At 41.0% G+C, this 11,103-nt stretch overlaps 1 protein-coding gene across 4 annotated transcripts; it reads left to right on the plus strand.

Annotated features, from left to right (window-relative positions):
- Positions 1–543: 543 nt before the first annotated feature.
- On the plus strand, positions 544–10,511 carry LOC111968543 (JNK1/MAPK8-associated membrane protein). 4 transcript variants are annotated; one of them, XM_023994195.2, is made up of 7 exons: positions 544–662; positions 6,134–6,213; positions 6,359–6,513; positions 6,664–6,870; positions 7,654–7,835; positions 9,221–9,297; positions 9,404–10,511. In XM_023994195.2, exons 2-7 carry the CDS (start codon positions 6,142–6,144, stop codon positions 9,620–9,622), a joined length of 912 nt encoding a protein of 303 aa, XP_023849963.1. In that variant the 5' UTR covers positions 544–662; positions 6,134–6,141; the 3' UTR covers positions 9,623–10,511. The 4 variants fall into 4 exon arrangements, with proteins under 4 accessions (XP_023849963.1, XP_023849960.1, XP_023849961.1 ...); XM_023994192.2 differs by lacking the exon at positions 544–662 and adding an exon at positions 5,754–5,847; XM_023994193.2 differs by lacking the exon at positions 544–662 and adding an exon at positions 5,765–5,893.
- Positions 10,512–11,103: the final 592 nt, after the last annotated feature.

Genomic DNA, 11,103 nt, shown 5'->3' on the forward strand with positions numbered 1-11,103 from the left:
TTTTAAAACTTTTAATCCTACCCTGTGATGTTATGAAAAATATATTTTTTAGGACCTTTCTTATCTTTTTAAGCACATATGCAGACACTGGTATTGTAATGAACACAAGGGGAGACAGAGAGCTGGTTTCAAGCGCAGGGCGCAGCAGGTGTTTATTGCAAAGGACCACAGGAGGAGGCAGGTAGCTGGGTCCAGGGGCAGGTAGAAGGTCATACACAGGGGGTCCAAAAGGGAAACAGTACAGACAGGGAAAAGGCTAGTAACGTAGTCCGGGAGATAAGACAATAGGTAGATAACATGAAATCCGATAGGCTAAAGTACAGGCAGGGAATAGGCAAAAGGCGTCATTAGTGAGGCAGGCAAAGGCTATCATACACAGGAGGCGTAAATCACGTGAAACCCAGCGCTCCAAAAGACGTGTGTCACAAAACAAACAATACCTCACAGTGATGGGGTGCAAAGAACTGAACTAAATAGTGTGTGATAATGACATACAGGTGTGTGAACAGGTGATTAGAATTCAGGTGATTGGGATCTGGAGAGTGAGCTGCATTCAGGGGATCTAGGTGTTTGAGAGTGTGAGCTGGGAAGTGGGCTGGAAAGTGAGCTGCGTTCAGGGGATCTACGTGTTTGAGGGTGTGAGTTGGAAGCAGACGTTACAGGTATGGTGCTGGAGATAATGAAAATGAGGTTGAAATGTAGCAGAATTGCCCTTTAAGGTTATTTGCACCTTCCCACTTGCCACAGCCAACACTGACAGCACTCATTTATAAGTAGCTACTGTGGGTCTTTTTACTCTTGAACACTCTACTCACCTACATCTACAGTGTATTGACGAAAACCTCCATACCACTCAACAAATTCAAACATAGACTGTGACCTTTCCAATGACCTAAACTGATGAAAGAATCCCACAGTACCCAAACACCTTTACCCCCTCTCTCTCACACACACACGCACACACACACACATACACACTGTGTATGATGATAGAGTATACTGTTTGCTCAACCCTCCTCTGCCTCTCTCCATCACTTTCTCTGTGTTGTCTGTTGCTGTTTCTCGTCTGCCCTCTTCTATTGCTGTCTCTTAGTCTTCTATGTTGCTGTCTCTTTTGTCTACCCTCCTCTCTTGTCCTGTCCTGGTTGTTTTAATAGTAATTTCTCTAGCCATCATCAACTCTTCTGTTGCTCTCTCTATGTATTGTCTGGTGTGTCTCTCCATCATCTACTCTTCTGTTGCTGTATCTTGTCTGGTGTGTCTCTTTAGTTTTGCAATCCAAAACAGTCAAGGGGATACTGGGGTAGCTTAACTTGTCATCCTCTGTCCTTGTCCTTGGCTCATCTGAACGATAGCAAGGTGTAGGTGAAACATGTCATTAGTTTGTTTTAAAGTTACTGTATACTAACACCACCGTGGCAATGCTATCTTATTAGTTTTAGCCAAACCTTATGCTGAGGAAGACTAGCTATTAGCTACCACCAACCTAGCCTAGGCAGCCGCTAATGGACGCTATGGATCTCAGCCATTTGTTCCCCCGGGGGACCGAGTCATCCGTAAAACTTTCTCCATTCAGGCTGCGAAGGCTTCGATTTCATCCTGAGTGTTGCAACCGAGCACATACGATTTTTACACACTTCAGCACTCGGCAGTCCCATTCTGGTTTATCCACACATCTCCATTTTGGATGGATAACTCTTCATGTAGTTGTTTGTTTAGTGTGTTCCAATGTTCAAATCACATTTTATTTGTCACATGCGCCGAATACAACAGGTGTAGACCTAACAGTGAAATGCTGTTCAGTCCGTCATTCAGTGGCGAACCGTCATTGAGACCCACCTGTTTAGCATGTTATTTTGGCATTAATACATGTCACATAACAGTTTGCAAACAATGCAACAACAAAAAATCATTGCGTTAATAAAGCTGCATACCAACATTTATCTCTTTTTTGCTTTCTTGAGTAAGGCAGCTCCAAAATACAGGTGTTTCAGCCTAGCTCAATGCTTTCTGTGGTGGTGGGGCAGCCAGTGGAAAATACAGAGCATAGGGGTTGGTAATGTTATCTAGTTGTGTTCTGTCACTCATGGGGACATTACCTCACTGCTAAATCTATGGGGAGAGCTCAACAATTCAAGCCCCTTGGGTGCTGCCATAGAATTACATTAGAAGTGCCCATCGAAGAAAGCTGAAGGTCATTGACCACAGATAAAATGACGTCAAATCATATTATATCTACCATAGCTTTGATTGGACTGATCATGTCAACATCATACTTTCAAAATCTTAGCTAGCAAGCTAGACAAGCAGTCATCGTCATGAATCAGGTCGACAATCTACTGACAAATACTTTTAAATCCTTGTCATATGAAGAGAAATTATAGATGAAATGTATCGGTGCTCATCGGCGATTGGACATAAACATTACACAACAAGTTGGAAATTGCAAATTGAACAATGAGTGGTTTGGAAGGAATCAGTGGCTAACTGCAAGCATTGCAAAGCAATCACTAGCCTGCTATTCAGTGGGTTTAAGGGTCTCTTTTCCAAGCTTAAAATGATAAACATTCACATGCAACAACATGGGCCAGAAAAGGTTGAATACATTGGCCATGCTGTCAATCCAGAATGACTTCTGCCACGTTCAAAACATCTGGAAACTCAGAACTGGGAAATCTCAAACTTCAGTGAGTTCAAGACAACTGGGAACTCTGAAAAAAATGAGCTCTGACTGGGAAAATCAAATCGGAATTCCAAGTTGGGAACACGGGCCTCTTTCTAGAGCTCCGACCTGAAAATCACTGACGTCATGATTCGACCTTGTTTGGTCCCTTTCCCCCTCATAACTTAGCCTACTGTTCTGACTTGGTGGTGCACATATAGCCTGTTTTAGAGAAATGTAATCATCGAATATTTTAAGAGCTTTCATGTCTGCTTATGTGCCCCATTTATTTATCCTACGGTTCTAACTTGGTGTACAGGGAGAATACTGTAAGAACGGGCCATGTTCTGAATTTGGTCTGTTTATAAGCAAGTCAGCCACATCAGCTATGTTTTTAAAAACACAGTAAATGAGTCTGAATTAATTGTTTTACTGCCAGACAAGGCTCTGGTAAGGTAGTGATTCACTCCATGGTGCTGAAAAGAAAGCTCTGCTGTTGGAACAGCTTTATGTAAGCCCTAACAGTTTGTGGGCACCGTTTGGCACCGTTATTGCGCAATTAATGTAACGTTTAGGGTTGTGTTGTGTAGTGGCTTTTTTTTTGCACCACCAAGATTTACATGCTAAAATTGGCACTGTAACCAACAATGTAGTTTTAAGAAAAATAAGAGTTTCTTGTCCAGTTCTGGCATTTAGGTCGCCACAGACTAGTACATATCCCTTGGCCTAGAAATTGTTGATCTTCCCCTGTAGGGTGGAGAAACTGTCATTGTTAAAGTATGGGGACTCTATTATTGGGGGCAATATAGGTAGCACACAAGGAAATGTTTCTCTGTTGAGATAATTTCCTGATTAATTTCTAGCCAGATGTAAAATGTCCCTGTTTTGACTAATTTAATAGAGTGGTATAGGTATGCTCTATACTAAATTAACATACCCTCTGAGTCTCTTCCCTGTTTCACACCTGGTAGTTTGATGGGTGGGACTACCAACTCTCTGTAACCTAGAGGGCAACCAGTGTGTCCATCTCCTCTGTAACACATTTCTTGTAGGATGACAATGTCCTTATTTCCGATTTCTTTGATGAAGTCTGGGTTCCTAATCTTTAGGCCAAATCGAGATGACCTTGTATAGTCCAGGATGAGATTTGTGTTCCATAGCGTCTAGTGTTGTTTCGTGTGGTTTAGGTTCGGACCATTACAGTAGGTGTGAGCAGAACATGTTGAACATCTGATACATACCTCTGGGCTGGGCGGGGTGTCCGTTGCTCCTGTGTGAGTTGCTGGGGCTGCGGTTGAGGGTGATGTCCTTCAGGTCCTGGCAAAAGTTGGGACTGCTGCCTTGTAGAGATGGACCTGGTCGTAAAGGCTGTTCAATTCTCGAGTGGAGTGGTGGCCAGGTAGAAGTTAGGTTTTGAGGCACAGTCCCAGGACATGCTTGCATTCACCCGTTGTATGGTGGCTGGGTGAAAGTATTTCTGTGGTAGCAGGGTGGAGATGACCACTCGTGTTTTAGGGAAATTGGAAGAAGCTTTTTCAATCACTCCCTTGAGTGCTGTGTCCACCCTTTCCTGCTGGCCCCTTACGTCGTTTGTGCACATATGAATCATGATGCGGCTGGGGGACCCTACTCTGTCCTCTGACAACAGCTCCAGGGTAGCTTAGTAGGCTTATTAACTTAGCTTTATATACCAAAATTACCTAAAGATTATTGTCTTTTACTTTTTGGCTTCAGAGGTAGCTTCAGACTGAACATTACTCACTCAGTTTTTGGTTGGATGGTATTTCCAGGTTTCTGCTGTGTTTCTTCTGCAGGTTTTGGTTTGCCAGAAGTGTTTTCTTGATAGTTCTTAGTAGTAAGAATAATTTCGGGTAATTTTGTCCAAAATCAAGGTTTTAGGTTCAGAATTTGGATTTGGAGTGAAGGTTTTGTAGTAGAGGGTAGTATCCTGTATAAGTCCTTGTGAAAAAATCCAAGTTTATCTATGTTTATCCAACTCTGATTCAATTTTTTTGCAGAAGAATTCAGGAGCTCATGACCTCTCTCTCTCTCTCTCTATCTACCCATGAGTCATGACACATAGGCTACTTGGAACATGTTTATCTTACCTTTTATATTATATGAACATATTGTGTAAAATAAATACATTTTAATCATCATGTGTTTTAACATTTCATCAGTATTTGTCCACTTTGCTCGATTTGGGATCTCTAGCAGAAGCCTTCGGTACTGGGTGTAGTAGTGAGATTCTGCTGGGTCTACTTGGGAGTGGGCGGGAATGAAATAGTAGAACAGGTAGCCAAAAGGGCTTTAAAACAAGATATAATTCTTATTAGAGGTGATGTGATATTAGAGACCAAATGTAACATTAGAGCCATTATAATAGAACAGGTGGGACAGAGCCCAAGGACCTGCATTTGCCTACCTCATGCCTTTTGCACACATTGTATATAGATTCTCTTTTTTTCTACCATGTTATTGACTTGTTTATTGTTTACTCCATGTGTAACTCTGTGTTGTCTGTTCACACTGCTATGCTTTATCTTGGCCAGGTCGCAGTTGCAAATGAGAACTTGTTCTCAACTAGCCTACCTGGTTAAATAAAGGTGAAATAAAATAAAAAAAATTTTTTTTTTATATGCCTTCCAAAGAAAGGTTGGTGGACCAAGATTCAAGGTTCAGACTAGGAAGGAAGAGAGTCTGCTCAACTGCGTCTAGGACATTGTACATTAAACTCTTCATTATATCTGGTTGGCAAGCATGCAAATAGTTTTGTGTATGGAGTGGTTGATGAAACAGTGAAGCATGTGTTGTTGTATTGTTGTAAGTACTGGTGGGCCTATGTGGAAGAGGATTGATGTGCAGGATTATTGAGGTTGGACGAGGATGAGGGGGTTGAAGGGATTTTGGGGATGGGGGAGGGTTTGTTAGTAGGGCTCTTTTTTTATTTTCTTATTAAGATTAAGATAGGAGGGTTTAGTTTCTCTTAATGTTTGTTTCTTTATGAATTTAGTCTGTAAACTGTGATTGACTACACACTCCAGTAGAGTAGGTGGCGGCATGCACTTCTAACGTTTGTTTGCGGACTACCATAATATTATAATAAATGAAGCAGCAACTTCCGGCTGATCGTTTGATTTATCAGAAATTAAATCGTTGGATACGTCCTAAACATATTCTACTAAGTAATGTATTAAAGCTTAATCGTATGGAGGTTGACTAATAACATGGGTATGTGGCTACATTGTCTGCTCAATGATGGCTTAAACGTCCTGTCGCCTAAGCCAGACAAGCCACGATAGCTAGCTAACGTTAGGTAGTTAGCTGTTCTAGCTAGCTCACTATTAGCTAGCGTTACTTGTTAGTTGTCAGCTGATGTGTTAGATAGCTATTATGCTAAAGTACATATAGACGTCTGCAGTATTGTCAATAACTGTCTTGTTGTATTACTTACTCCTGGCTTCATTACAGCAGTAGCTATGAGTTCAACTTGTCCGGGACTGTATTGCGGCAAGACGTTAATAAATGGCTCCTTTGATGGAGAATGTGGGGTGAGTAGCTCCAGCTGAATGTTAACAAACGTCATCGATCTAGGCTGTTGAAATGGCATTCTACTGTAACTACTGTAACACTAGCTTTGTTCCGTAACCTAGTAGTAGGCTATCCCCACACACTAAAATGTAGTTGAATGATCAGGTATGTCCCAGAGGAGAGAGGACTAGCATGCAGAAGATCTGTGAGAAGTGTACAGAATCCCCTGAACTTTATGACTGGCTGTACCTGGGCTTCATGGCAATGCTGCCACTGGTTCTACACTGGTTCTTCATTGAGTGGTATTCTGGAAAGAAAAGGTAATGCCTCACATTCAGGCCAAATTACAGGCCAAATTATGTATTTGGTCACCATAACCCATGGCCAATAGGCTGCATATTGTGACATTTACTGCGGCCTACTTGGTAACTCACGTTAATGTTTCTGATATTATGTATATTTTTCTGCAGCTCCAGTGCCCTCTTCCAACACATAACTGCCCTGTTTGAGTGCAGCGCTGCGGCTGTGCTAACTCTACTGGTCAACGACCCAGTGGGTCTGCTGTCTATCAGGTCCTGCAGAGTCCAGATGCTGTCAGACTGGTACACGATGCTGTACAACCCCAGCCCAGACTATGTCACAACTCTACACTGCACACAGGAAGCAGTCTTTCCCCTGTGAGTAGCCTATTCCTATGTTGTCCACGTCATGAATTGGACCTATACACTTTGCACTTGTAGGGCTGCTTTCACAGCTAGTCCTGGACCAAAAGCATGTTGAAATAGCTTTTTAGTCCAGTATTAAGTTCAATCTCTGTCTCAACTGTCTCCTAATGAACTGATATGAATTGGTAATGAGTTGAACATGTAAGAGATAATCAGCGAGGGGCTATGTCTTCTATTGAAAATAATGAACGACGTGAAGGTGTATTCCACAACACGCTAGCAGAGTGGAACTAACCTTCAACGGAGTTGCATTATTTTCCAGAGAACGCATAGAGCCCTAAGTTGATTGTCCCTTTTATACCATGGCTATAATTTAACACATTTGCCGCTAGAAATGTGTTCACTTGCAGGTAGAAATGTGTTCAACATCCACTGAAGTAGCTAGCATGTTTACTAGATGGCTACAGTAGTTGCCTTAGTTTAGCTAACCAAACCATCAGTCCTAGCTTGCTATTATGAAAGTTGATTTCAACACGGCAATAATGTTTTCAATGTGACTTTCTTTTTCAAAAGCTATAGCCATTAAATTCTACCGTGATGATATACAGTGCCTTATAGGGAAATAATGCACGCTCTAGAATGCTCTTCAAGCCATTCAGAAACGAGTATTCAACAATGCCATGGTATAAATTAAATTGGTTGGTATGTTCAGAGCATTGTGCACACCATCAAGCACAGTGTGATGTGAGCTGTTTTGTTAATTGAATAACATGGCTTATCATATTGTGTTTGCAGGTACACTATGGTGTTGATCTACTATGCCTTCTGTCTGGTTTTCATGATGCTCCTGCGTCCACTCCTGGTCAAAAAGATTGCCTGTGGTCTGGGGAAATCTGACCGCTTCAAGAGCATCTACGCTGCTCTCTACTTCTTCCCTATCCTGACAGTCCTGCAAGCTGTGGGAGGCGGCCTCCTCTGTGAGTATGCTTTCAGATGAGGGTCCAGTCAGGTTCGGTCTAGTCAGGTTAAATCCAGTTTGCATTTATATAGTATTGCTGGTTACATAATTGATTTATGTGAAATGCATTCTTTTAAAGAGCGACTGCCTTTAAAAAGCAACAAATCCCTTTTAAAATGTCCTCAGTTAGTCAGAAATGGTGTAAATAGGATAATTTTGGTCATAAAGTCAGTCTCGTCTATAACAGAGTTTGGAACATCCGTGCGTCACAACCGGTAAATTAAGGTTGGGTTTTGATTTGATGTCATTTTCCCACTGACATGGGGTGAACAAATGCGGTGATTGCACTCTATCCAATAGCATAGACAGTGAGAAGGACCTGCCCAGCAGCTCTGAATTTGTTTACAGAAGACAACACGTTGCACATTTTTTTACTTGAAAATACTGCACCAAACACTTCAATCGAAATTGAAAATATTTCTTAAATCTTAGATTCATTCTGGGGATTTTGAGGAAGTGAAATAGGCATAAAGGAGTGGGGCAGACAAATGGAATGTCAGGAAAACACACCTGCAAGACTAAAATCTTAAATGTCTAATTAGCAACAGAAAAATACACTTGCCAATCGGCATGTTCAGTCGCTCTTGAAGGCCAGAGGTCTTGTGGCCTTGGAAGCCCAGGATTCTTATGTTCTGTTTGAATGACTGAGGAAGTTCTCTTCAGGAAGACTAAATATTTGTGGAGTACGGTGGAGCATGCATGGAAACTAGTGACACGTTAGAGTAGCTGACCCAGGCCGCCAATTGGAGGATTTGAACACAGGGGTTTTGGGGTGGCAGGTATGTAGCCTAGTGGTTAGAGCGTTGGGCCAGTAACCGAAAAATCTGTCGTTCTGCCCCTAAACAAGGCTGTTAACCCACTGGTCCCTGGTAGGCCGTCATTGTAAATAAGAATTTGTTCTTAACTGACTTGCCTAGTTAAATAAAGGTTAAATATTTTTCTTTAAATGATTGCCCTTTAACTCACCATCCTATCTTCCCAGTCTTTCCAATACTTTACTAGCCCTTCAAAAAGTTAAAGAAATGCAAAACTAGTAGGCCTGCCCCACTCCTTTTATAATTAACCAAAAATAAATCCAATATTTTGCATGGGTGGAGCACCAAAGAGGTTGTTTCTGAATTTCTGCCTTGCAACAAGCTAGCGGTAGGAAAAGACATGGACAAAAGATGGGGAAAAAACTAATACTAATGAATGCCTCCAGAGGGGAAACATAATTTTTGCTCAGAGCAAATCAAATGTGAGTATTAACAGCCAGCGCACCCATTCAAAAGCAAAATCCAAAACTGAAGTTCTCCAGACTTCAAATGACTTTGGTATGAGCTTGATATTTTCTGTTTATTTCAGATTATGCTTTTCCATACATTATTTTGGTGTTGTCCCTGGTTACCCTGGCAGTGTACATGTCAGCCTCAGAAATACAGGTAAGAAACTCCTTATTTTATATTTTCTTAACGTTTGTGATCAACTCAGTCAACATCATTGTATTAGAACATATCCAACTTCCTATGTGTTTACTCCTGTCCATAGTCTTTCAAGAATCTCATTGCCAAGAAGAAGAGGCTGGTGGTGCTCTTCAGTCATTGGCTCCTTCATGCGTATGGCATCATCTCCATCTCCCGATTGGATAAACTGGAGCAGGACCTGCCTCTATTGGCACTGGTACCTGGACCTGCCCTCTTCTACCTTCTCACTGCCAGATTCACTGAACCTAGCCGGATTCTGTCAGAAGGCGGCAACGGCCACTAGAAGTATTATAGAGGGATGTGGGGATTAATATCCACCTATCAATTCAGAAGGTGTTGTGCAATAGAGATATGGACAATAGTCTTTACTGCCTCCTCTGAGTATGGTAGTATGATGACTGCTGCATGCAGGGTTGACGGTGTGAGTTCATCTCACAGGGAGAAGGAAGATTTTATTATATTTATGCAACCAAGGTGGGAAAACAATCATCCTATGCACATACAGTATGTCTATAAAGCTCCATATATGTGTTGTATATTATTGAATGTTATTGTGTTGATGCTTGTGTACACTTGAATGTTGTTGTCCAAGGCCTAAGATGTACTGTTCCTCATTAAGGCTGTTATACATGTGTATAAACATATTCACGCTTAATATTTTATGCTCAACATCCTTGATTGCTTTAATCGCCGATATCCTTGGTTGTTGTTTTGAAATCGATGGAGGTCTCTGGATTGTCCAATAGTTTAAGTTTTCTTGCGCTAAATCTAATGTGCCATAAACTCTGAACACATGCATATGCCCAGAGGCACATACAATGGTTCACTATAACCTAATATTAATCGTTACAAGTGGATCAAGTTCAATTATTTAGCTTGTAAGTTTTTTAAATGAAAATTATATTGCCTTTTCCCCATAAATTCTGTTGTGGAAATACACTGTTGAATAGTAAGCAAGTGAAATTGTGAATTTGTTTCATGCATGCTCATAGAATGCCTGTAAATGTATAACAATGAAAGTGTTGATTAGACCTATATAATTTTATTGCACTGTAATTTTAAAACAAACAGAGCAAGGACTTGACTAGCTAGATTTTTGACTATTGTGAAAACTGTCAGAAGTGTTGTTCAAATGAGATTTTCTGAAATAAAAATTACAAGTGTGTACCATCTGATATGCCTTTCATTTGTGTTTAGTTTTTCTAACAGTTGTGTTGATGTAATTCTTTGTCTCACTTTAGTTGCTCTCTACTCTAAGTGTAATGTTTGATTTAGTTCTGGCCAACAGGATAAACTCGTTTTTCAACCACTCCACACATTTCCTGTTAACAAACTATAGTTTTGGCAAGTCGGTTAGGACATCTACTTAGTGCATGACACAAGTCATTTTTCCAACAATTGTTTACAGACAGATTATTTCACTTAACTCACTGTATCACAATTCCAGTGGGTCAGAAGTTTACATACACTAAGTTGACTGACTTTAAACAGCGTGGAAAATTCCAGAAAATTATGTGATGGCTTTAGAAGCGTCTGATAGGCTAATTGACTTAATTTGAGTCAGTTGGAGGTGTACCTGTGGATGTATTTCAAGGCCTACCTTCAAACTCAGTGCGTCTTTGCTTGACGTGAAAATCAAAAGAAATCAGCCAAGATCCCAGAAAAATTAATTGTAGACCACAAGTCTGGTTCATCCTTGAGAGCAATTTCCAAACGCCTGAAGGTACCACGTTCATCTGTACAAACAATAGTATGCAAGTATAA

This window comes from Salvelinus sp. IW2-2015, linkage group LG9, assembly GCF_002910315.2.
Source record: "Salvelinus sp. IW2-2015 linkage group LG9, ASM291031v2, whole genome shotgun sequence".
Taxonomy (NCBI): Eukaryota; Metazoa; Chordata; class Actinopteri; order Salmoniformes; family Salmonidae; genus Salvelinus; species Salvelinus sp. IW2-2015.

Coding starts and splice junctions, on each gene's coding strand:
- LOC111968543 (XM_023994192.2), top strand. CDS start 5,769: ATGAAGCAGCAACTTCCGGCTGATCGTTTGATTTATCAGAAATTAAAT. Junction 5,848..6,133: donor TCCTAAACATATTCTACTAA/GTAATGTATTAA, acceptor GCTTCATTACAG/CAGTAGCTATGAGTTCAACT. Junction 7,836..9,220: donor TGTGGGAGGCGGCCTCCTCT/GTGAGTATGCTT, acceptor TGTTTATTTCAG/ATTATGCTTTTCCATACATT.